Source organism: Eschrichtius robustus, chromosome 9 (genome assembly GCF_028021215.1).
Source record: "Eschrichtius robustus isolate mEscRob2 chromosome 9, mEscRob2.pri, whole genome shotgun sequence".
In the NCBI taxonomy this organism is placed as follows: Eukaryota; Metazoa; Chordata; class Mammalia; order Artiodactyla; family Eschrichtiidae; genus Eschrichtius; species Eschrichtius robustus.
In genome coordinates, this window is record NC_090832.1 from 50226729 (window position 1) to 50253334 (window position 26606).

The following is a 26606-nucleotide window of genomic DNA, read 5'->3' on the forward strand; positions in this document are numbered from 1 at the left end:
GTGGGCTAGAAGCTGTGGATTCAAAAATAAATAAGTTAATGCCTTCATGGAGCTTATAGTCCAGTCTAGGGCATAGGGATTATACCTCTTTAGTCTCTTGTCAGATGGAAATGCCATTGAAGAAACTTTTCAGTTTCACCTGCCAATGTGCTATATAGAGATGGTTTTTTACTATCATGTTTGAAATACCTCTGTGTATTTCCTGTAGCAAATTTTAATTCTTGCCCTGAGTCATCTCCCCAGGCATAGCTGCTATGGTGCAGAGAAGGCACATTTTGATATTAGCTTAAACAAGATAATCTTAACTGAGGCAGGAGCAATGAAGGGGTTATGGACCACTCTGAGAATTCGTGAAAATAATAACAGCTACCACAAACAGAGCACGTACTCTCTGTTAGGTGCCGTGCATTTCTATGAGTTATGTGCATTTCTCCTTTGACCTCAAGAAAGCCCTGTGGTAGGAGAGGCTAAACAGCCTGCCCTAGACCCATGTGATAAGGCAATTGGTCCCAGAGCCAAGGTCCCAGGGACTAGAATTTTCTTAGAAAAGTGTTCATAGAAATAAACACACATTTTTCTGTACACAGTCAAGGAGTACAAGCCTTATCAACACCTTGGTGATGTGTTTAGGAAACCCTGACCTAACTGTATCCTAGTTAAGAAAACATCTGGTGTTGGAAACCCACCATATACCTTCCCAAGCCAAAGATGACCAGTGCGTAGATACTTTCTTTCTCTCTCCCTTTTTTTTTTTTTTTTTTTGGCTGCATGGGGTCTTAGTTGCAGCACTCGGGGTCTTCCTTGAGGCGTGTGGGATCTTCCGTTGTGGCACGGGCTCTTCGTGTGGCGTGCTGGCTTCTCTCTAGTTGTGGCATGCGGGCTCCAGGGCGTGTGTGCTCTGTAGTTGTGGTGTGCAGGGTCCAGAGTGCATGGGCTCTGTAGTTTGCAGCATGTGGACTCTCTTGTTGAGGCGCACAAGCTCAGTAGTTGTGGCATGTGGGCTTAGTTGCCCCGTGACATGTGGGATCTTAGTTCCCCAGCCAGGGATTGAACCCACGTCCCCTGCATTGGAAGACGGATTCTTTACCACTGGACCACCAGGGAAGTCCCTACCAGTGCGTAGATACTTTCTGCATCTGTTTATGAGAAGGGGGAGAACCCAGCCTGTGCTGAGGCCGAGTTCTTTGCAAACACACCATGAAAAGCTCACCCAGTGTCATCGGCCAAGTCCGATGTGTGGTCCAGTGGTTCTCAAAGTGTCATCCTTGGACCAGTAACATCACCATCAGCTGGGCTCCTGGTAAAAATGTAAATACTCAGGCCCCACTCCAGATCCACTGAATCAGAACCTGTGTGTTCACAAGCCCTCCAGCTGATTCTGATGCATGTGATACTCTGAGCAGCACTGTCCAATAGAACTTTTTGTGCTGATGGAAATTAAAGCAGTTGCCTGGTGCTGTCCTTGGTGCTGCCTGACTCTGCCCTGGGCCAGGTCCCTTGCTGCCACCTCAATCCTGCCTAAATTTGCACTGCTTGGTTCCTTGCTGTTGCATGTCACCAGTAGCCCTGCTGACTTCTTGACTTGTCACCAGCTCACCCATTTCCTGTCTCTGACCTAGGTTTCTGGGGCTACATGTTATATGACCTCACCCAGCCCAGAATGTTCTTGCCCGGCAGCTTCAGGTTAACTCCTTTGGAATAGGCTAGAGATTTGGCAAAAAAAAAGTGTTTGTAAATGTTTCCCTTAATTCCTTTAAAATTCATTTACAGAGTGTTGATCCTTGCAGAGGTCACTTCTGTGAGCTGATTACTACATACAAATCATTTTCTTTTATTATTAGTTCAGAATTGCTCCTACATTAGCTTAGAGTGACCCTTCATATTTCCCATACTATGCAGGGCAAGTCTTATCTCCCCCTTTCTGTAGTGGTAGCAAAAATCCTGTAATGTTACATTTCTGCCAGCCAACAATGATAATTGGGCCTGATTTAGTGTGTTTAAGGTTTAAGGCTTTTAAGGAGACTTTTAATCCTCTTGTTCATTTAAGATAAATTTCTTGTATTTTTCTACAAAAACAAGATCCTCTTTCTAATGTGTTCAGCTTTTAATTTTGTAGGTGCAGATATATCTTGCTTTAAGCAGACAGTATATAAAAGCCTGGATTTACCTTGCTTCAATCATTAAATAACAACTTTTCATAATTAAACTAAAAGCCAGGAAGAAGTTGTATTGATAAAATAATTTTAAAATTATGATTGAATATTGACCTAAACCACGGTGAATATGGAGAATGAATGCAGCATGTATTGTTGGGGTGGTAAGTAATTGCTGAGAAATTAATTTAAAAATATTTATAAATAACTCAATGAGTGGTCAAATAAATAATAATTTAAAAAATAGAGCCTAATTACAAAAACCAATTTCCACACTCTTTTTCAGGAATCTATCTTTTACAAAATGTGAGATGTATCTGTAAATGCCATATATGTAGTATCTGATTCTGGCCTCAAAACCAGACTGCCCATAGTGAGGCAAGCAGCTGTGTTTGCAGGTCAATTCTGGTATGAATGGGAAGTCCCTTGTTCTGTGTTAGTCGATTGATAAGCTGTATGGTTAATATTGACATTTTATTGGTGTTAAATAGTTTTGCCTCTTAGCCACGGATTTTGACTAATATAATGATTAATTAGCTTTATGAGGGATGGTAATAGCCAGTTTGAAGCTTTAATACACATTTTCTGGGTGGAAAAAAGAATCTATCTCCTTTTAAAGATTTAATATAGAACAATAGATAAAGCATTTTTTTATTAAAATGTTTTAAATAAAAAGTTATATAAAAACAGTTTAACATGTACTTAGTTAAAATTGATTTGTCTTGTTTTCTCTTTCTTTAAATGGCATGCAGGTTTTTGTCTTATCTAGAGAATCACTGGGACATAAAAGTATAGGTCTGTTTAGGAATGCTCCAGAGTGTCATGTGGCTTCAGGGTAAGAAAACAAGTGTAGACTGGGCTGATAACAGTGGAGGAGCCTTTTGTGGTCTGCCTGCCCGTGCTTCCCACCTTAGGGCAACCTGGTTTGTCCTCAGTTTCTCAAGAGCAGGGACAGGAAGGGGTTACTGGTTAGTAGAATTATTAAAGGTGTAAACTGTGCCTATGCTTTGAACCTGCTACTCTACTTCTGGGAGTGTTCTTCTTCTAAGGAAGGAATCAAACACACTTAAATATTTAGCTGCAAGTTGGTTGAACACGTCAGTTTGTAACATCATCCAGTTGGAAAGAACCTAAATGGCCATCAGAAGGGGGATTTGGTTAAGTAAATTAAACCAATATAAAAATTGTTAAAAAAACAAGTTATAGATGGAGGCTTCCAAATTCTTTTTTTCTTAGGCAGGAAAGCTCTTTCTTAAGCAAAAATTTGCAAGGGATTCCAAGCATGTAAAAGAGGGAAAAGGGGAGCTGCTCCTGTTGAATCGAGGCAGAAGGTCTGGGGCCTCCTCCACATCTCCCTCACGCCTGCAGGGGCCTTACTCACCTCCATCACATTCTTATGAAAGTTCCCAAGGATGCTGTTTGAGAGAACATTTTAGATGAAAATTTATTGGCCTGGAAAAATATTCATGGCCTGTTACATTAAAAAGCAAATTTGAAAGCAGTGTAATTCTAACTTTATAAACAACATGTGTATTTGAATTATGCCCATGTAGGCTGTAATCTGTGTGTGTGTGTGTGTGTGTGTGTGTGTGTGTGTGTGTGTGTGTGTGTGTGTTTAAGGCAAAGAAAAATGTTTAACAAGAAATATACCAGGTGTTCAAGTTAATTGTTTTTAAACTCTAGATGATGTGTATCAATTCTTTTTCTTTTTGCTTATCTGTAGCTTTAATTTTTAAATAATGACTATGTACTGGTTTTTTAATAAGAAAATATCTTTGGTTAAATATACATTAATTTCTAGAAGTCACAGCTTTGGAAAATATAGTATTGACACTGTACAAGTAACTTGTGATGTTTCAAAAGAAGACTTGCATAAACAGCACTTGGTCTCTGTTCTAGTTATTTCCTGTCACATAATGAGTCACCCTCAAAACTTAAGTTTCTTAAAACAACAGCAATTGATCATTTTATTATCTCTCTCAGTTTCTGGGGGTCAGAGTGTGGGAAGGGCTTTTCTGGGCAGTTCTGGCTCAGGATTTCTTATCGGGTTGTAGTCAGATGCTGGCTGGAGCAACTGGGGTCAGTCAGGCATCACTCTCTTCATATTGATGAGTCTCTTCGTGTGGTCTCTCTGCAAGGGCTAGTTTGGACTCATAGCATGGTGGCCTCAGGGCACTTGGACACCTTGCATGGTGGCTAAAGTTTTCAAGAGAAAGAGTACCAGTGACCAAAGGAGAAGCTGCATCACCTTTATGGCCTGTGCTTGAATGTCACCTAGAGTCACTTCTACCAGACTTTAGTAGTCCCTAGTCACAAGCCCATCAAGATTCAAGGGGAGGATCACAGGACAGGATACAGAATTTGTGGGGCTGAGTACAAAGTGAAAGTGTAGGGTCTTTTGTTCAAAACGTATTAAGAAATTCAAGTCAGTGACAACAGAGCATTAAACCAAGTGTTGAGCCCTTTTAAGTGCAGGGCCTGGTGTGACTGTGTAGGTTGCACCCCAAGAAGCTATCCCTGGGGAGGAGACATCAACTTCATCTCTTGATGGGAGGAGGGTCAAGGCCATATTGTAGAAAAGCATGTGAGATGGGCGTTAATGGTGAGACCATCTTTGGAAAATAAAATCTGCCACAGTGTCTATGACTCACCTTCAATTAATTAGATGGCTCACATTTTTACTACCCAGAACTGGAGTAGCCATTAGTTATGCAGGAAGAACTGCTGGCCCTCTCCAGCAACCGGGCTGCCATAGCAGTAACAGGGATGTATTTTAAAACTCTTTGTGCAGAGATACTGGTTGCCTCTAAATAAAGTACAGCAAAAATACCTGTTTTATATCTGTTATGGACTGAATTGTGTCCCCCCCCAAATTCACAAATTGAAGCACTTATCCTCAATATGATTGTGTTTGGTCATAGAGCCTTTAAGGAGGTAATTAAGGTTAAATGAAGTTGTAAGAGTGGGCCCTGATCCAATAGTACTGGTGTCCTTATAAGAAGAGGAAGGGATACCAGGAGTGCTGATACAGAGGAAAGGCCATGTGAGCACAGTGAGGAAGCAGCCTTCAGCAAGCCACGAAGAGAGACCTTAGGAGAAACCAAATGTATTGACACTTTGATCTTGGACTTCCAGCCTCCAGAACTGTGAGAAAACAGTTCTGTTTGACTTAACAAATTTCTGTTGTTAAGTCACTCAGTCTGTGGTATTTTGTTATAGGAGCCCTAGTAGACTAATATATCTAGGACTTATACATATTTACTTGTTCTTTTCAGAATTTTCCTTATTAGTCATCTTTAATCCATTGGATATCCCAGGTTCTCTGTCAACTTCCAAGGAAAGTCAGATCTAACAGAAAATACCATGTTTTAATTAATGTCCCTTCGTTTTTTTTTTTTTGGCTGCACCGCGAGGCTTGTGAGATCTTAGTTCCCCAACCAGGGATTGAACCCGGGCCCTCAGCAGTGAAAGCACAGACTACCAGGGAATTCCCTAATGTCCCTTCTTTAATAATATTCTGATGAATAAAGGCTTTATTATTCATTTTTCCTGGAGTGTTGCTTGTGTCCATTTAAGGCTCATGTCTATGGTAATACTGTAGTTCATTCATGGATTTGTATATAAAATAATATTGTTTTCAATCATGGGGGTCAATTATCTGCAGACATGGCTGTGAACAATGACTATCTCCTCCTTTCTGTGTATGCCACTCCTCCCCTCAAGAGTGGCATCTGTTTCATCTCCCCTTGAATCTGGGCTAGCCTCGTGGTTTGCTTTGGCCAATAGAATGCAGCAGAAATGATGCTGGTGTTGCAGCTTCCACTTTTGCCCTCTTGAGAGTTAGCAGGCATGTGACAAAATCTTCCTATCCTGCTGGAGAACCCCCTCGAAGGGGAGAAGCCTCAGGTGGGGAGCTGTAGGCATGAGGACACTGACTGCCTGAAGGAGTTCCAGAGGAGGGAGAGGGATGGGCTGGGGAACAGGAGGGTGCCAAACAGGAGCCGCCCCGGCTGGGTCTGGTTGTGTGGCCAAGAAGGACCCGGGGAATGAAGCAAAGGAGTTTCATGATGATGGTTTTAATTGGCTTTGGAGGCTTGTTGATCTGCCTTGGGTTTGACACTTAGCTGTCAGTGTTGGCTGATGTAGGCGCCAGCAGGACAACATCCATAATTCCCTCAGATAGTTGCTTGCCCTTGGATCTCTGGTACAGGACACTTTCCCTAGGCACTGGCCCCAGAAAACTGGCTCCTGACACATACTTGCTAAAGCTCTATAGCAGTAGTTACTTCAAACACTGTTGTGTCCTCCCAAAATGCGTATGTTGAAGTCACAACCCCTGGTTCCTCAGAATGTGATCATAACTGGAAATAGAGTCAGAGTCAAGCCAGATGTAATTAGTTTAAATGAGGTCATAATGATGTAGGGTGGGTCCCTAATCCAATATGATTGGTGTTCTTATAAAGAGGGGAAATTTGGACGCATACACAGGAATAACATGGTGTAAAGGTGAAGATATAGATCAGAGAGATGAAGAAACCAAGGAATGCTAAAGATTGCCAGCAAAACGCCAGGAGCTAGGAGAGAGGCATGAAACAGAGTATCCTTCATAGCTCTCAGAGGAACCAACAGTGTTGGACACCTTGACTTTGGACATCTAGCCTCCAGAAATATGAGACAACACATTTCTATTTTTGAAGCCACACAATCTGTGGTACTTTGTTACTGCAGTCCTAGCAAACTAATACCCATGCCAGTGCACCTTACCCTCCTTTCCTCTCATCTCTGCAGTTCTGGGTGGATGAACACAGGATAAACTGTGCCCATGAAGAGGAAGCTGCCAGATGGCCTCACATCTTAATCCAGTTAAAATTAAAATTCTCATTTCCTCAAAAAGTTCTGTAAAAGGTGATTTATTATATATTTCAGGCACAAAGAAAAGGAGATAACTTTGATGGGAGGACTACTTTAATGCCTCTGAATTTATACCAAATAGGTTGCTTCATCTACTTCCTTTGAGAATATGTCCTCAGTTATTCCAGAGTTTACAGAGAGCTAACATTTAGTTGTTTTTCTCAAGAAACCTGATTTAACCTAACTGTATTAGGATTGGCACTTGATTATTCCGATATAATAATTTGCATGATTTTTAGTGCCATAATTGTTGAAAGCTGATATTAGAATCTTAAAAGTGGCATACCTTATTCAGAGATGTTTAGCATCTTATAATAACAATAATATTGGGTGCATTATGCAGTAATAATAGAAATTACACTTGCAAAATAGTTGTGGTAATAGAACATTCTGAAATGCAAGAAATAGAAAAAGCACACTGGAAGAGAAAACCGTGTTTTATTCACCGCATTTGGCTGTCTGTGCGCTAAGGCTGGAAAATAGGAAAGAGCTATGTCTTCCTCAGTGCTCTATTACCCCTGGGCTGCATGATTTAGATCAACCTTTATAATTCTGATTGAAGTGGAGAATTTTCAGTCACTGGATTCAAAAGGGGGCGGGGGAGTGTGGTCATGTTTGAAATACTTTTTGCTCTTTAGCTAGAATAGCATTTTGTAAATGAAAATTGAATTTCTAAAGAAAGCATATATTTGCTATGACTTAGCCTAATTTGTTTTTTTCCAGTTGCACATAACTTCTTTTTTATAAATTTATTTATTTATTTATTTATTTTTGGCTGTGTTGGGTCTTCGTGGTGGTGCGCGGGCTTCTCACTGCGCTGGCTTCTCTTGTTGGGGAGCATGGGCTCTAGGTGTGCGGCCTTCATTAGTTGTGGCATGCAGGCTCAGTAGTTGTGGCTCACGGGCTCTAGTCCAGTTGCTCATAACTTCTGATTGATAGCTTATTTTAAAAATATGATTGAAAAAATATGTTAAGTATATTCCTCTACACTTCACCAATATAATTTTTAGGCCAATTTTAGGCTGATTAAGTTCTCTGCCCCTCTAATACTTTGATTTATTGATCATATTCAATATATCCAAACTCACAGAAAGCCATGGTAAAAAATAAACCTGTAAGAAACCTAAGATATTCTTGACTATGTGAACTGACACAACAAATGTTGATTCTGAGTTTTGGATATTTTCTGTATAAGTTAAAAAATTCTGTGAAGTTTTGATTTAGTATTTCTTTTGGCAGCCTAATTACCCTAATTCAGGAATATTTTGCTAAAAACTTTGAAGATTAAACAAAGCCAAGGATGCGCCAGGGCAGCAGAGATAAAAAAAGAGTGAATTAACTCTATTGTGTCCAATTCACGAGAATTATTTCAGCCTTGTATATGTTCACATGGAACCTGCCTTTGCTAGCTTCCTTTTAGAAAAGAAAGTTGTTTTTGTTTTTTTAAACTTTTCCCTTTTATTTTGGAACCATTGAACAACAACAACAACAAAAAAGCTGGTTTATGGATATCTAGCCTTTTCTAAGGTCTCCTGATATTCTTGGGGTTGTTACTATCACTGTTTCCCTGGTGGACCAGGAGGTACTATCCAAGGCAAGTGAGTGAAAGCCTCTCCTGCAGGGTCTCAGTATGCCGGGCAAAGACCATTTTCTTGGATCAATTATATCTGAATTCTATGCATCTCCTCCAGTCAACTCTGAAATGACGCAAGGAATTTTACCATTCACTGAGAGCCTCATGTCTCAGCTGCAAATGAGAAGCTTGTCAAATAGACATGCACCGAGAGAAAGGAGAGGCTGGGGCAGGATTGGCCTTGATTCTTATTCATCCTTCTGAAAAGTCAAAGATACTTCACTTTCATGGGTAGGATTTTGGTGACTTCAGTTAGCAGCTTCCTGAAGAGCTGTTTAGGGTTTTGCTGTCACCTCTTGGAACTATAGGCTTTGCTCTATTGCAGTGATTCCCTGCATGTTGATTATTCCAGTTTGTGTCTGAATATGCCAGCCTTCCTCTGTGTGGTCAAATTATCCCCTTTAACTTCCCCCTCCATTTCTTGGCAGCAGAAAAGTCACTTTTACCAAATCCTTGCTTACCTATAGGGCTGTTTTGCTGAGATAATGTATGTGGAAAGTGATTCTTTAAGCTGGAAGGTGCTCTGCTTTCCAGTGTAAAATGGCGATGCTGATAACGATACTTGTACTCACTGACCCTTACTCCCTCTCCAATAACACCTTATTTTCCAAACCAAAGCCTTTTAGGAACTCTGAGTTACCATTTTTCCTCTTGTGGTTTATGGGAATTCAACATCATGTCGTGGTTAAGAACATGGGCCACGTAGACAGACTCAGTTCAGAGTTCACCACTGTCTCTCAAGTTGTGTGACTGAGGATGGATTAATCTCTGAGTCTGGTTTTCTCAGCTTTAAATAGGGATACACCCTTGTAGAATTGTTGAGAGGAGTAAATGAATATTGCGAGGTGAAGCACTTAGCATAGTGCCAGGAGCAAAGAAGCACTCCTTAAGTAATTAGCTTTCATTGCTCTCTGGAAGTATTTGGTATTCTGCTATTCTAACGGATTTTGTGCAAAGTCAGCAGAAAGGAGCTGCTTCTCATAGCTTGATTAATTGCAAAATCTCTCCCATCCTACTCTTCTTCCTATGTTCCATTTCACCTGGAATGTGAACTTGTATTCATTAAATGAACAGAGAATGGTTTTATTAGAAATTTTTTTAGAACACTGTACTGGTATATACTTTTTAAAGAAATCATGGAATAATGTTAATAATTTTTTTTTTCAAGTCCAGAATTCAGATACCTGAGAACTCTTTCCTTGGCTTCCAATCCTGATGAAGTTGGTGGGGGGTAAGGGTTTTTGAGTTGGTTCCTGTAGGCAGTGGCCCTTTGTCAGTCCCTCCCTGCAGGCCACCATTCTGCCAGGACATGGCTGGGTTCCTCTGAGCAGCATATAGGTTGCTGGGGAGAGGCTGTGGGCATGGTGCTTTGTGATATACATGCTCCAGCATCTCCTTCTTGGACATCCATTCCCACTGGGCAGAGAGTAAGAGGGTCCATCATGATTTCTGACTGGTATTTCATTATTTGTATATTAACATTTGGTGTGGCGTGAGGTTAGAAATTCATGTCGTATGAATGACATGAGTGACCATTTGAAAAAGACTTCTAACTCTAAAATTTGAAAAATTCTGCTTTCTTGGGAGGTAGCTACACAGTGATGCTCCTGATATCAGTGGTATTTTTAACAATGTTTATTGACTCTGCTAATCTCATTTCATCATTTTGTTACAGATTGATGTTCTCAAAGCAGATCTGGAAAGTGCAGAATGGAAAGTTTTGGAAAATCTTATTCTGGAAAATGTCCTTGAACAAATTGGACAGCTCATCTTTGAGATCCATCTCCACTGGCCTGGCTTTGAGGTCAGTGGCAGTGACAGCAGTGTTGTGCGGTTCTGGTACAGCCTCCTCAAAGAGTTAGAACTACAGGATTTCAGGCTTTTTCACAGTTACAAAGATTTATCTAAACCTCAGCTATTCTTGAAGAAAGATATTTTCAATGCGAGTAGCTGTTATACTCTGAGTTGGGTGAATACAAGATGGAAATAGGATGCAGGAGCTCATCAAGAGCTCAAGGAAATATTTGCAGCATGGATCATGTCCATGATTCTAGTTATTCCGGTTTATTTGTCTAGTCTCTCACTAGCCTGTGACCTGCTTGAGGCAGGGATTGTGTTATTGCCTTTGTGGTACATGTAGCCTGGCATCTCACACATGGTAGGGGAACAGTTAACACTTGTTGAGGGGATGGACACAGGAGTGCCACAGCAGTCAACCTCCATCTGCCCAAACCCAGGCTCTTTGCCTGTCTGCCTCTGACAGAGTGGGGATGCTTGTCCTCCTTCATTTCAGCTTGGAAGATAATCCCACACTTATCTCAGTTTTCCCTAAAATTAATTATGTATCTGTAATCCATGAATTTACCACCATGAAAAAGAAATTATATCACGTTTCTGTTTTTACTGGGTTGAGGAGATCCTTAAATGTGTAGTCTGCTGTTTAAAATAGGGCCTTTCATTTGATGTTAACTCACCTCTTCCGAGGATTTTCTTGTTCACTGTGTCAATAACATTCTTTACAGCCTTGTAGATTTCAATTATTCCTCCTCAGTTTTTGCTGAGGCCATGCTGTGACTTTATAAGAACCACTGATTCTGGTTTCTGGGAACTCAGACACACCAAATTCTGTAACTGAGTTAAAAAGACTGGAGTATCAAGTTACTCAACTCAGGATTCTTTTCATGCTCAGCCTTAAATCCCCTCTGTTCCTATGAAACTAAACACAAAGCAGAACTTGGGTGTCTTCAAACCTGATTTCTCAACCTCCAACTTGCCTATGGTATCAAATCTTTTTTTTTTTTTTTTATATTATCTCCAAGATTAAGTTTTTCCTTGCTGCCAGTTGGCATTCATTGTAAGCCTGTGGCCTGAGGGCCAGAGTCTCTCTCTTTCCTGGGACAGATACAGTGTGTTTTGGTAATACCAATCCTTTTTGTATATATTTTTTAATTAAGCAGATAATGCATGTTCTCAGTAGTTCAATCTGTATCATTTCTGTTTACAGGATTAGACATTGACGCCTACAAATGATTTTCAAAAATCGTATTTCAAATAAATTAATTAAATAGTATAAAAATAAATCAAATTATTACCTTATTATAAATTAAGTACATCTTCTGGTATTTTTTATATCCCAAGAGAGCAGGAATACATACACTGTTCATTTGAGAAATTTTGGGAGAGCATAAAATACTGATTACTACTAGACCTCGATTCCTTCTCCCCATTGTTTTACCTCCTTCCACCCCAGACATTCCCTGGGTTGGCTTTTTGCTTTTTGCAGTGGTTTGAAAATATCATTCCTCAGGTGAGAAACCAAAATACAATAGAGTTATATCATCTTACTAACTTGGGTTCAAAAGGGAATAAGACTTTCTGAATTAGTAGTGATGATTTTTTAAAATATAAATGAGGTTTTTTATATTAAAACTTATAGTACACTAATAAAAGTCATTGAGGAGAGAGGACCAGCTTGAATAAGTTTGATTTTAAATAACAGTTTAGTTGCTTTCAATGTCCCTAGGTATTTCAAAAGTACAAAAAGTTTATCAAACTCAAAAGTGGTTTTTACTGTTAGTTTGCATGGTGTAGCCTCCAAAACAAAGTTAACTTCAGTCCTGTTTGGATTATATCACAGATTATCTTTCATTTTTTAATAAAAATTTTATACACTAAAGTAAACACAGATCTTTTTATACATTAAAACTTTTAACCCTTCTTATACACCAAGGTATGAAGTATACTAATCCTAAGTATCTAGTATGACTAGGTTTTAGATGTATTCACACTCATACCAAGATTTTTAATTCATGGGATTGAAGATTAATGGCATAACTGAAAGCCCCCTTTGTACAGGACAGGTTACCATTTATTCCGGATTGGTGGTGCAGAACATTGACTTCATCACACTATATATATCTGAAGCAAGAATGGAAGTACTGTTAGGAAAAAAATAAAGACAAACTCAAAATAAATCACAAACACACCCACCCACACCCACCTACTAGGCAGCCTGTTCAATTGTTATTTGTACTTATTTTATGATTTTTTCTAAGACTGTCCTTCATTCCCTTCATGGAGAGTTTGAAATTTGTGATGAATATTCTGACTGTTGCTGTGGTTTCCCTGCCTCTAGAATTATTATGCTTATTGTGTGGGCCAGGGTTTTTTAACCTCAGCATTATTTCCATTTTGGGCTGGGTAATTCTTTGTTGGGGGAGGGAGGGCCATTCTGTGCATTGTAGGATGTTTAGCAGCATCCCGGGCCCTCCCCCTAGGTGCCAGGAGCACCACAAAAACAACACAAACAAAATACAAAAAACAAACGTACAAAATCAAGAGCTGCTACTCATTGAGAGCTTACTATGTGCCCAGTACTGTGCATAGATTATTCCTAATGCTCCAAACAGTCCTATAAGGAAGTGTAATTTTTCCAGTTATACAGGTAAGGAAACTCTGAGAGGTTAAATAGCTTATTCAGATTATTCAAATGGTGAAGCAGGAATCCATATCTCAGACTGCCAGATCCCAAAGCCCATGCAGGGCCCCTCCACCGTGTGCTTCAATAGCCTTTGACAAACGTAAGGACATATTTTTGCCTCCCTATTAGTAAATGGGAAGAAAAGCCTACAAATATACTAAGACCAGACCTGCAAATCTGTTAGAGTTGGGATCACTTTTGTAGCATGCAGGTTTAATTTAAACAATCTACTTAATTAAAATGTGCCCACCAAATGGAGGCTTACTGAAAAAATATGGGGTCCCAACAGCTTCTCTTTCAATATATTCAGGTTGCCAGGAAAGATCTTGCAAGTCCTGGAAGTGACTCTTGGCCCTCGCTGGTCCCAATATGCCGCACTTTGCTCCTGGATTTTAGGAAAGGCCCAGTCACTTGGAAGTGTAGTGTAAGTTTCCTTTGTTTCAAACTCGCCTTTGACCTGCAGATATGTGAGCTCAGATGTGAATATCTGTGACATACATCTCTTAATTAACTCCTACCAGAGCAGTGCTCATAAATGAATCTGAAAGTAGAAATTTAATAATGCTCTTTTCAAATGATTTTAAAAACTGTTCCTTTTTGGATGAAAGACATATGAGGATGTAAGAGATTCAGAGGTCAACCTTTTAGCAAAAGGTTGTGCTAAATCACAATTTGAGATTAAAGTCAAAGAAAAACAATTTTTCCATTCTCCCTTTTCTTAGAGTGATTGTATTTGACACAGTTATAATAGGTTATCATATAAATATTTGTAACTATTTGACATAGTTCAAATGAAGTGAGCCAGGAAGAGGTAAACAAACTTCTGTTAGAATTGACTGAAGGTCCACTAGTATTTACATCAGGGTAGAACAAAAGCAAATTCATGAATTTACAATGTTTAGTCCTCATCAGTTATTCATGTAAGCATTTCTGCTTTGACTATAAGATTTTAGTATATAGTAAATACAGTACAAGATTTTGCATTTCCTAAGTATTACATGTTGGATTTTGCAAAGCTTGAATTAATACCAGGGAGCCAGCCTCGTCGTCATATTTCTCCAGATGAAAAATGAAGGCCTCATTTAAACAGATTATTCTACTTGACTATACAATGGTAGGTACCTACAAGCTCAATTATGTAATATAATTCTCTTCTTTTGGAGATAAATTTATTTTGCCTTTTAAGCAATAACATAATTCTTTTTTGTACTAGCCAATTGCTGGTTCTTTGTGAATTCAGTGCATTTAATTGTATGCTAAAATATGTTCCTTTTTCTTACATTTAAAGAGGTATTTGAACTTTACTTATCACATGAAATCGTAATCCAAAGATTTGAGATATTCTTAAACTGCTTAAATTTAGAAATTATAGAAATTCTTTAATTTTATTGTATTTCTGTCCTTAAGAAAAGTAAATCAAACAAGCTTAATATTGTCACACTTTATATTTAGCACTGTATGGAGAAATGCTAGTTCCCAACACTTGTTAAAACTAATTGCTGTGTAAAACTAGCAATTCATATTCTCATATAAAATATTTTAAGTTTTTCTTAGTGATTGGTTTTATGCAATAAGATTGTCTGAAGTAGTAAGGGTTTTTTTTTTTCCTGCTAAGTTTGGATTCTAATCTAGACTATTGTAATAGAGAAACTCAGTATATATAGGACAGATATGCAATCAGTATGTACCAGGGAGCTGAGTTGGTGAATGACTGTGGTCCTCAGTCCTCCAGAGGTTCTCCTCCACTGCATTGCCTCCCACAGGACCCCCAGACCGCCCCAAGATCAAGCAATTAATGCACAGCACAATAGGCATCCTTCAGGACCCTGCCCCATCCCCGTGTTTAGCTTCTATTCTAACTGCTCTATGTCATGCTTTACCGGTCATTGGATATTTTGACATCGCCCCTAGGTGGGTATATATAATAACCAAAAGTCCAAGTGGGTTCCACAACATTATTGAGAAACCACAATTATGTATCAATAAAAATAAGTTATTAGTTATCTGTACAAGAAAGTATTACTTCTCAAGGATTGGTGTCAGATAAAACATCGTTTTCTCAGGGACTCCCTTATTGAAGGCCCCCAGCTATGTCTCCTTACATTTCTTCTATTCTCCCCCGCTTCACGATCCTTTTACTTTAATGGGTCTGCTTGTGTAATGGCTTTCCCAGCAGACTGTAAGCTCCATTAGGGTAAAGACCATGTCAGTATCCCCAGTGCCTACCATGGAGCCTGCTAGGTCAAAGGTGCTCCATAAGTATTGTTGAGTATGAATATAAAGAAAGCTATTTCACATAGGATTTTTCAGTGAAATTATTTCATCATCATTTGTTATTGACTTTTTTTCTGATATTAAAAATGTCTTTGGAATTCAGATGGACCAATATTTCTCATTTTGGTTAATTTAATTTTAGGCACAATTTGTTCTTTTCTTGACATGGTTGTTTATTGCACTACTTGCAATAGTCCTCATTCCTGATTAAAGGATGCTAACCTGAAGATCTTTCTTGACCTTGGGGACTTGAGAGCTATATAATAATTGAATTGAATAAATACAATAATAATTAAAGGCTCAAGTATTGTTAGAAGGTACCCTAGGATATAAAACCTCAATCTTCCTTTCTCATTCCTCATTGTCCTTTTTTTTTTTTTTAACCAATTCCCAGAAAACACACTTTGTAGAGTCAGTGTATTTGGTCACAACTCACAGTAGCATGGAGAATATTTTTCAGTTTATGAGAGGAAGAAGGTATGATGATGTAAAGGACAGGGGTTGGTATTTCTACAGAAATGATTAAAATCACATTGATTTTCTAGGACAAAAAAATTTAAGGTAGTTGTTCAAAGAGTAAAAACAAGGTGAGAGAGGGTATTATGTTCTCCAGGATATTTGAAGTCTGACCAAGAAAAGTCCTTTCGGGCACAGTTACCATTAGGTCTAACTCTCATGGAAGAGGCTCTGAGAATCTCTTTAGCTATAGGTTCTGTTTTACTAAAAGATGAAATAAATACAATCTTTTAAACTACCTCAGCGAAAGCAAGCTGGAAGCCACAAAGATTACAACACAAATCTGACAGTTTTAAAAATACACACTTAAGTGGCAGTATGTAGAAGAGAAAGGATAGCAGGATGAAGGGAGAAAGATTCTGACCCTGCTGCTGACCAGCTGCGTGATACCAAGCAATTCATCACCCTTATTGGCCTATTTTCTTATCTTAGGTTGGAATATTTGATTTCTAAGGTTTCTTCTAGCTTGAAAATCTCATTATTCTAGCATTTTGTGATTAGAGAAGGCTTAGACAGTGGTTAGGTAATTTCTTGATTTGTGTGCTATAAAGTCTTAGGATAAATTCAGGAGAATCCAAATGATATGTTTATTCAGAAGAAAAGCCCCAGATAAAAGATGAATCCATTATGATGGCTCTCCAGTCATCGAGTGAAGTGCCCTTAGGTAAAGTACCTTTTTAGATAACACACTTAAACTCACAAGGTTCTAAAAATCAGAATGTTTCAGACTGCACTTGTTTACACTTCTGTGTTTTTAGACTGTCCTAACAAAGTGGCAATATCCAAAGATACTAGATTAAGTATATATCTTTATGGTGATCCTTCTGTATGTATATGTGTGAATATGTATGTATGCATTTATCTATGTATGTATGTGTATGTGTTTATGTACATATATGAATGCCCAAGAAAGAAAAATCTTCAGGCACAAAAAGCCTGGGGGACCCTAGAACCAGAGAGGTAGAGCAGGAACCTACACTGCAGTGGTCCTAGTTCAGTATACCAGTGATGGCCAGTGGCCTAGAGCATTAGAGATAAGGCCTGTTGTGTTGGGGGAAAGGATTGGAACTGAGTGAGATACTTGAAGCAATGGGACCCTTGGAGGGCTACAATCTCGATGGAAGAGGGTTCTAAAAACTACCCCTACCTCCCTTCCTCCGAGCACAAGGAAGTCTACCCTTGCTATAGCTCTGGAGAAAATCAAAGTTTCTCATGAGAATTTGAAAACTTCAGCCTGTTTAAGGAGTTGAACCTATAATCACGTGGTTAAGAAATCCATAAGCTGAAAATTTTAGATATAAAACTGGTTCTAGGGGGTGATGTCTCAGGGGTACATGGCAGAAGCAAATGTAAAACCACTCAAAAGGACTCTTCAACTTGGACTACAAAGTATTTCCTCCAAAAAACAAGACCCACGTAAGATGAACTCTTAATAAAAAATTACAGCTGACAAGGAAATGGCCCACCATGAGGTAGAGTTAACAGACACATTATACACTGGGATTTTCAGTCCAAGAATTTGAGATAACAGAATAACAATCTTGTAGAAAGTATAATATAAATTATTTGATGTGATTAAAGGCATAAAAGACTATATAGAAACCATAAAAAAATAAGACATATGAAGAACAGGTAGATATAAAAAAGTACAAATAGACCTACCACAAAGGAAAAATAGTCATTGGAATGAGTTTAATGAATTAAACAGCAGATTAGACACAGCTGAAGAGACTGTAAAGTGAACTGGAAGATAAACCTGAGAAAACTATCCAAAATGTAGTACAGAAAAATATGAACATTTATATTGCTTAAATAAGACATTTTATGAGTAGTTTGAACCTTAAAATGTCTTTCAGAAAATGAAGCAGTAAAGCTGGGTATTTGAGACACTGTAAAAAGTGGTACTAGAACTGTATGGACACTATGGTAACCATCAGCCACATGTTGCTACTGAGCATCTAGCATGTGGCTAGTATGACTGAGGACATGAATTTTAAATTATATTTACTTTTTTTTTTTTTTTCTTTTTTTTTTTTTTGGCCTCACTATGGGGCATGTGGGATCTCAGTTCCCCGACCAGGGATCAAACCTGCGCCCCCAGCAGTGGAAGCGCGGAGCCCTAACCACTGGACCAGCAGGGAAGTCCCTATATTTACTTTTAATAAAGTTAAAAACTTATACTTGATTCAGTTATTAGAAAACTCTTTTAGTAGGTCTGTTTGGAACAACTTAGGTGTGTAAATCTACTTTGTGTGAAACAGGTAAAATATTTGATGAAAATTTAGTGTCTGCATTGAGATGTGCTGTTAAGCGTAAAATATACAGCAGATCTCAGACTTAGTATGAGAAAAATAAAATATTAATTTTAAAAATAATTGAATGTTGAAAGAATATTTTGGATCATATATTATTTATATTAATATCCCCTTTTTAATGTGGCCATTAGAAAATTAAGAATTACATATATGCCTCATGTATTTCTATTAGTGCTATACTAGAACACATACTTAAATACAAAATGTTTGAGATTTGAGTTAGTCCCTCAGATCTCAAAAATGCTGAAGGTTGGAGTAGGATGTGGGGAGCTAAAAAATCATCTGAAGACAGTTATTGCAGTTATAGGAAGCTGTAAAAGCAAAGGAGTTATCACTTTGTCACTAAAAATAAAGCCACTCTAAGGACTCTGGCTGCAAGTTGTGACTTCTTTAAGTTTCAGATAAAATTGCAGTGTTTAGGTTGAGAAAATTGTTTCTACAATTATTAAAGTGGCTTTGAACATGGAAGGTGTACATATAAACATGTAAAATGTATATCATATATTCACATACATACATGCATATAAATACATGCACACATACACACACGTGTATATATTTTTGGTTAGCTAAATTTCTCTGAGTTTACGCACTCTAAACAGTGTAGTTTCTGAAATACTTAAGATAAACTCAGACTCCACTAATTCTCATTTTTTTTTTCAAATAAATTTGTTTATTTTTGGCTGCATTGGGTCTTCGTTGCTGCGCGCGGGCTTTCTCTAGTTGCGGCGAGCGGGGGCTACTCTTCATTGCGGTGCGCGGCCTTCTCATTGCGGTGGCTTCTCTTGCTGCGGAGCATGGGCTCCAGCTGCGCGAGCTTCAGCAGTTGTGGCGCATGGACTCTAGAGCGCAGGCTCAGTAGTTGTGGCATACGGGCTTAGTTGCTCTGCGGCATGTGGGATCTTCCCGGACCAGGGCTTGAACCTGTGTCCCCTGCATTGGCAGGCGGATTCTCAACCACTGCACCACTAGGGAAGCCCTAATTCTCATTCTTAATGTGCGTATCATCTGGGGAACTTACTAAAAGTGCTGACTTTGAACCAGGGACTGAATGTATAGTATTTGTAAAATTGCAGTCTTTTGCTAGTTCATTCATTTTATTTACCCACTGATCAAATAAATATTTGATAACATGAATTTTGAACCAGCTGCTAAGATGTAATCTTCTTTCCACTGGATCTTCTCTTCTCCTTCTTAGGTCCCTTAGTAATTGCCTTGTTTACACTGTATTTCATCAGTTATTTTATGATCCATTAAGAAAGAATGCCGCCAATTAAACTACGACACGTCATTGATTTTAAGACATAGCCCTATTTCAGAGATGTTAAAAATGTGAAAAACCTGCATCTTTGATGAAATATAGCAACAGTGTTCCCTAGGTCTCACTTTGAGACCCAAAGTTAATACTGCTGATGGATATTTTGTCCTGGATGGCACTTCACACTTCACTTCTCCATACCTGAATTCACTATGGTTTCCTCAAACACTACTTTCTTCTGAATTCTGTATCTCAGTAAGTGATACCATCTCCAGGTGGTTCTGAGTCTACACTCTGAGAAACAGTATTCTTCAAGTAGAGTCTCTATAATTGTTGCTAGTGTTGCAATTCTTACACCTACCATCCAAGTGTTTGCTATTTCATTGTCCATGTTTTCTTCCAGGTAATTAATAAACATGCTAAGGACATTAACCAGCCTCACAATGTATCCTCAAAAATCACTCTATACTGTTCTACTTAGAGAAGTGCCTGTTTGAGGCTACTCCCTGTTCCTTATCTTAAAACTGGCTCCCTATTTAGGACAACATATTCCCAGCCTGTGCTTCACTATTGAAATATTCATTAAACCTTCACTAAAGCATCACTTTTATTCTAACTTTTAGGAAGGAAATCTGTCCTGGGTGTGACAAAAGGGTTGCAGTGAGGAAAAGGAGCCAGATGGTAACCACTTAATTCCAGTCACAACATAATCTGGAAACTTTCTTATGCTGGAAAAGAACCCCACTCATTTGTATACTCTAAAATGGAGGCAATCATGACTCAGTGGCACCAAGTGAATAAATATGGACTGTGTTAAACTTAATCTATGTGCTCTGAGGACACTGCCCTGTATTTTTGTCATTTATTTAGAATAAATCCATTAATATACTATACTCACCTTTAAAGCATCACTTCTCCCCAGAAAATCAAAATGACCCATTTAAAATATGCAAATGGTTTAACGTGGTGTCTCAGTTAAGACTTCAAAGGAGACTAAGAATGAAAATTTTGATAACACTTTCTACAAAAGTGCTTTATTTAAAAATACAATCTTTTAAAAAAAAGAGACTTTATATACAGTTCCTTAGTTTAGAAACAGTTAAAAACACAATAAAATAAACCCAGATTTTGAAATTATGATTTGTAACATACACAATACTGGTGCTGAACAAGATAGTTCAAATGTATGATTAATTCTTTTTGTCCCATCATATTTCAGTAATTCACATTTGTTAAAACCAGTGGTTGGGACTAAAGAAAAGCTCCTGTCTGAATTTTTTCCTCTCCAGGAAATGGCAGCCACCCTTCCCAGCAGATAAAGAAATAGAAATGACGGCAGCTAGGCAAGTGTATTCTTATTTCTTTGAGTGCCTGTGTGTCCAAAAATACATCTCTACCACTTTTATTCTCCTTTTCTATTTTCTTCTTTGAAATTTATTTATATGTGGCTGTAGCACCAGGTCATCTATACCAGGTCTTTTAAAATTTAATGTTTAAAAATGGAAGTTCTAAGGGTATGGAGCATGAACTGCTCTTGATGGCCCAGGACTCAGAGCTAATGATGTTCCTAGGATATCAACACTCAGCATGATTCTGGTCTCCAAGTCAGCACTCTGAGCAGCTATGAACCAATCTTTTACAGCATGGTACTGAAATATTTCATACTACATTCAAACATCTAACATAGATTTGTAAAAAAAAACAGGAGAAATGGCTTGTCAAACTAAAGTGCTCTCGGTTACTATATTTAAAAGGCTATCTTGATTTCACAATCTGAAGTTGAAAAAAAATTTTTTTAACCAATCACAGTCCCTGCTTCTCAAACTGGGAAACCTAGCCATCTTCCTGGAGTGTCAATTTTACCCAAAGATTTGGAAAGAAGTTTAAAATTTTTCTAATCTTAAAAAGTTTTATTGAATATATTCATAAGAAAAATCAGATTAATTTTATAGATAAAACATACAAGTTCAAAGAAATTACAAGTTGACATTTTGAACTATGTCCTCACATCCAATCTCCTATGAGGAGTATTTCAGTAGTAACAACTGTGAAGAGGTGAGTGACCTAGGAGACCCTGATTTCTGAAAGTGTAGCCAGGTCCTTATTGGACAGTAAATACAAATACAGTTCAAAGTCTTGATTCATCCTCTTGAGTTACATCTTCAAAAATAATGTAATTCTCTAATTATATACAATCCTGTCTATACTGATCAAGAAGAAAGTCAACGAAAGAACTCTGGACTGATTTTTATTTTACACTGTTTGTTTAATAATTAGAGGAATGCTGCAGTCAGAGAAGATTGCTGGCTTACAACTAAACAGACACAACATATGTCATAAAAAATAGTGGAACTCCTGAATCCGAAAGATTAGAACTTGACCCACTGAAAATAATGGGAACAGTAATTGTGGGTGGTTTTATCCTTCTTTCAGATTCACATTAAATTATACCATCCCTGTTCTTCCCTTTTTGTTGACGAGGTAATCCACTAGGGATTCCTTCTTAGCTCTAAAGGGATCCTTTCAGTACGTCATGGGGGTAAACCCAAACTGCCTGCCAAAAATAACTACTTGTCAAATATAAAGTTAATGGTCATTCTCTGTATAAATAACATCTATAAAGAACAAAATGAAGTTGCCAATGAAATTATATGAGCCAAATTTACAAAGTTTTTTTCTTTTTAAACAATGGTTCAACTTCATAAGGCCATGTAAGAAAATCATAATCTGTAAATCAAGTTGTCATTCAACACATTTAATAATTAAATATAGTTAAATATGATATTGGATCAAAAATGATCCTAGACAGTATAAGGATTAATCCCATTAATCCCACAATTTAATGAGACCATCCCAACCACAAGTTATGACTTTAGATGTTTCATGAGGATGCCACACTGCACCTATACACACTTTATCATGAGCTTTGAATCTACTGTAGAGTTTTGTGGTCTTCCAGTCCCAGATGTTTAATTTTCCATTTCCATCTCCTGAAATCACATAGCTGTAATGAGAAGAAAAATAAATTCAAATTATTCAAACACCTTAAACTGGTAAAGTGGGTGAGGAACAGAGAAAGAATTTATCTTTTTCACCTTAACATAAAAAAAATCACTGTGATTATATAATACTCAGAATAATAAGGTAGAGTATAAAGCAGTCTATAATTTAAACTTCTATCAAAAAACCTCCCCACTGAGTGACCAATCTAAGAGTGAAAAATTATTTTTAACTTGGAAGATTGGGAGAGCCAGGGGCCACAGTGAATGCGGTATCACAATCACTCTCTAGACAGTCAGAAACAGTGTAAGGGAACCAATTTCATACAGAGCCAGCAAACACATGTAGACCCATTCAACTATAGTGGACTCTACCACCTGCATAATCATTTTTGGCTCCAAGAGCTTCTGAATATGTCCAAGATTCACTCAGAGGTAGGAGTCTAAATCCCAATTACCAGGCTAAACATACAAGTTTACAGGGATTTCTAAATTAGTGATACCCATATATTTTAGCTAACAATAGGGGAATGAATGCAGTTTCACTCTTAGGAAGGCTATAGGCTTCACAAATCTAGTGTGACCAGAAGATGGATTTGAGGTTTCAGCACAGAAAAACTGTAGTGAAACTGTTAACTTCAACCCTACAATACAGGATTAATTCTTCTGGTGCTCATTCAATCACAGTAATATAGAGATTACAGTCCTCCCAGCCTTGCTTAGAAACGCAGAAAGAAAGAAAGACATAGCCTATAAAGACAGGGATTCATTATGTGGTAAAAGGGCACAGAACTAAACAATATAAAGAGACAGACTGAAGAACTTAAAAGCCAAATGCAGCTGTCTTAATTTGTTCTTGCCTTTTATCTGGCATTTTGACAATCTGAACAGTTCTCATACAATTACATATATAAAAGTGATTTGTACAGTGTTATTTGTACAGCAGTAGTTTATATCATTATATATGAATATGGGAATACATGAGAAGGTTTAAACTTACCTCATGTCTGGTGAAAAGTCTACCTGACATGCATAGCCTGCTACCATATGGCCCTTAAAAATTTTTTTCTTATTTAATCTAAATCTGTTCTGTGCTCCAAAAATTAAGATTTGGTTGTCCATTGATTGGCACGCTAGCCATTTCCCTGTAAATTCAATAAATGAGACATTTTAGAGGAAGACTGAAAATTTTAAAAACACTTTATTTAAGTCTGTTCAGTCATTAATATTACTTTGTTCCCAAATACTTCATAATAGTAGGAAAATTAATTTACCATACCACCTGTAAAGTGTTACAAATTTGTTGCTGGTGAGAGGTATTTATATATAAAGTAATGGATTTTGCTCATACAATCTTATATCATTTAGTACTTTTCCTATAAAAGCTTTTTTGTTTAAATTAGGATATACAAAAACTCTGAGTTTAGCGTTAATAAAGCTAAATTTTATGAAATGAAATTAATTTGTAATAAGTATAAACAATAGAACCATGGAGAGAAAGAGACTTATTTATGTTAATTATGGGAAGAGGAAAGATAAACTCCAGGTGAGAAAACCTAGGATTATTGAATAAAACTGTACAAAAAAAGATGTGACTAAAAAAATTCTAGTAACTGTTGCTGTGGGCCACACTACTTTTTAAAAAAATTTTTATTGAAGTATAGTTGATTTACAATGTTGTGTTTAATTTCCGTTGTACAGCAAAGTGAGTCAGTTATACAGATATATATTCTTTTTATATTCTTTTCTATTCTGGTTTATCGCAGGATATTGAATATAGTTCCCAGTGCTATACAGTAGGACCTTGTTGTTTATCCATTTTGTATATAATAGTTTGCATCTGCTCACCCCAAACTCCCACCTCCCCTCCCCCCACCTCCCCTCCCCCCTCCCCCGGCCACCACAAGTCTGTTCTCTATATGTGTAAGTCTGTTTCTGTTTCATAGATATGTTCATTTGTGTCGTATTTTAGATTCCACATATAAGTGATATCATATGGTATTTGTCTTTGTCTTTCTGACTTACTCCACTTAGTATGATAATCTCTAGATCCATCCATTGTGCTGTAAATGGCATTATTTCATTCTTTTTTATGGCTGAGTAGTATTCCATTGTATATATGTACCACATCTTCTTTATCCATTCATCTGTCAGTGGACATTTAGGTTGTTTCCATGTCTTGGCTATTGTAAATAGTGCTGCTATGAACTAAGGGTGCATGTATCTTTTTGAATTATAGTTTTGTCTGGGTATATGCCCAGGAGTGGGATTGCTGAATCATACGGCAACTCTATTTTTAGTTTTTTGAGGAACCTCCATACTGTTTTCCTTAGTGGCTGCACCAATTTACATTCCCACCAGCAGTGTAAGAGGGTTCCCTTTTCTCCACACCCTCTCTAGCATTTATTATTTGTAGACTTTTTAAAGACAGCCATTCTGACTGGTGTGAGGTGGTACCTCATTGTAATTTTGATTTGCATTTCTCTAATTAGCAATGATGAGCATCTTTTCATGTGCCTACTGGCCATCTGTATGTCTTCTTTGGATAAATGTCTATTTAGGTCTTCTGCCCATTTTTCAATTTGGGCCACCTTGTTTTTATCTACCCAGGATTCACCAAAGCCATTAGAGTCTTAACTGCAGTATCTTTACATCCTATATATTTGTAAACATGATTAACTAAGGGATGACCCTAACAATGCTCACAGTCTGACTGGGTAAATGGCCTTGTTCAAGATGGGCACAGTATTTGTAATGGATGGTTTAAAGATACACTATATGAAATTCAGGTGCACAGTGACAAATGTGACTGTATACAGTATAGTGATTATCAGAACAGCACCCAGTGAGGTTGCTCTTCTCATAAAAATCATAGGGCATTTGACAGATGATCACTGATTTGCCTGTGGCAGATGCCCCGACTAGAAGAGCAAACTCTTTCTTGTCCCCTCTTCCTTGCTCTATACTCACAGTAGCTATGTGAGTTCACAATGCTGCCCAAATATCGGATCCTCCACTTTAATATCCTCATGTAGAATTACATCAGTATATCTGTAGTACTTGTACTTAAAAGGCAATGAATTATTAAATAGAAAACGGTATTAGATTTATCTTTTAAATTTTTGCCTGAAAAAATCTTTTACAGTAAATTGCTAAGGTGTTCTCTATGAGGAACCAGAACAAAATTTCCTATTCCCTGAAAGAAAAAGAGCTCACAGTAAATCACTAAGTGAGCTGTTGAACATGATTCTGTTGGAAGGAGAATTATATAAAAAAAAACCAAATCCTGATTCTCAGATGGAAATCTTTAGATGCTCGGGCAATGTTAGTTGCAAATCATCGTTTCTTTTATATTTACCTTTTTAAAAAAACAAGAGAATGGGTGAGGTGACTCACACATGAAAACCAGTGATTATTTATAATACTGAAAAGATTTCCTCATATAAGTATGGCACCGTGACAGACTTCCCCTAGGAGGGAATGGCCAAGGCTCTTTTGAAAACAGAGCTCATTTAAAAACACTATCTACTAACTTACCATTTGGGGACAAAGTCACTGCAGGCATTGAGTGCATGCTGGGTTCTGCTATATATTTGAAATCCACAGGGATATCCCTAAAAATTAAAAATAGCATATCAGAATAGTAATTTTTAAAAGTACTTTTAGAAGAATAATCTCTGAAACAAAAGAGATGCTCTTGAAATTATATATTTAATGAACCCTTCATGAAACTTCCTGGAGGAAGGAAAACCACAAAATGACATTCTATTGATTATTATAAAGCTTTTACTTTACAAATGACTTTCCATGATAATTACAAGTGTCAGTGATTTAGTTTTCTATCTCTATTTGATTTAAACTTTGGCCTTCATGTTAAAAAAAAAAATCTGTTACTGTAAGTTCTTTAATAATGAACTCATCTAAAAATGTACCATGGTAGGCAGAAGCAAGATGTCTGAGGCAAGCCTACAGGGAAGTATTCTTATTTTACCTGCCAGTCAACCATAACTTATTACTCTGCAAGCAGGTGAGAGTGCTAAAGAGCTTTCAGCAATGCAAGTAGATAG

At 37.6% G+C, this 26606-nt stretch overlaps 2 protein-coding genes across 4 annotated transcripts in view; one reads left to right on the forward strand and one right to left on the reverse strand.

The window, feature by feature from the left end:
- Positions 1-11804, forward strand: part of METTL24 (methyltransferase like 24) — a 117256-nt gene extending 105452 nt beyond the window's left edge. For both annotated transcript variants that reach the window (XM_068551014.1, XM_068551015.1), the window contains exon 5: positions 10373-11804. In XM_068551014.1, the coding sequence (XP_068407115.1) occupies positions 10373-10687 (315 nt within the window). In that variant the 3' untranslated portion in view covers positions 10688-11804. The remainder of the gene's footprint in view (positions 1-10372) is intronic.
- An 8825-nt stretch (positions 11805-20629) lies between these two features.
- The window catches only part of CDC40 (cell division cycle 40), a 53944-nt gene continuing 47967 nt past the window's right edge, over positions 20630-26606 (reverse strand). For both annotated transcript variants that reach the window (XM_068551346.1, XM_068551347.1), the window contains exons 13-15: positions 26077-26153; positions 23540-23684; positions 20630-22544 (exon numbers count right to left, since the gene is read on the reverse strand). In XM_068551346.1, the coding sequence (XP_068407447.1) occupies positions 22367-22544; positions 23540-23684; positions 26077-26153 (400 nt within the window). In that variant the 3' untranslated portion in view covers positions 20630-22366. The remainder of the gene's footprint in view (positions 22545-23539; positions 23685-26076; positions 26154-26606) is intronic.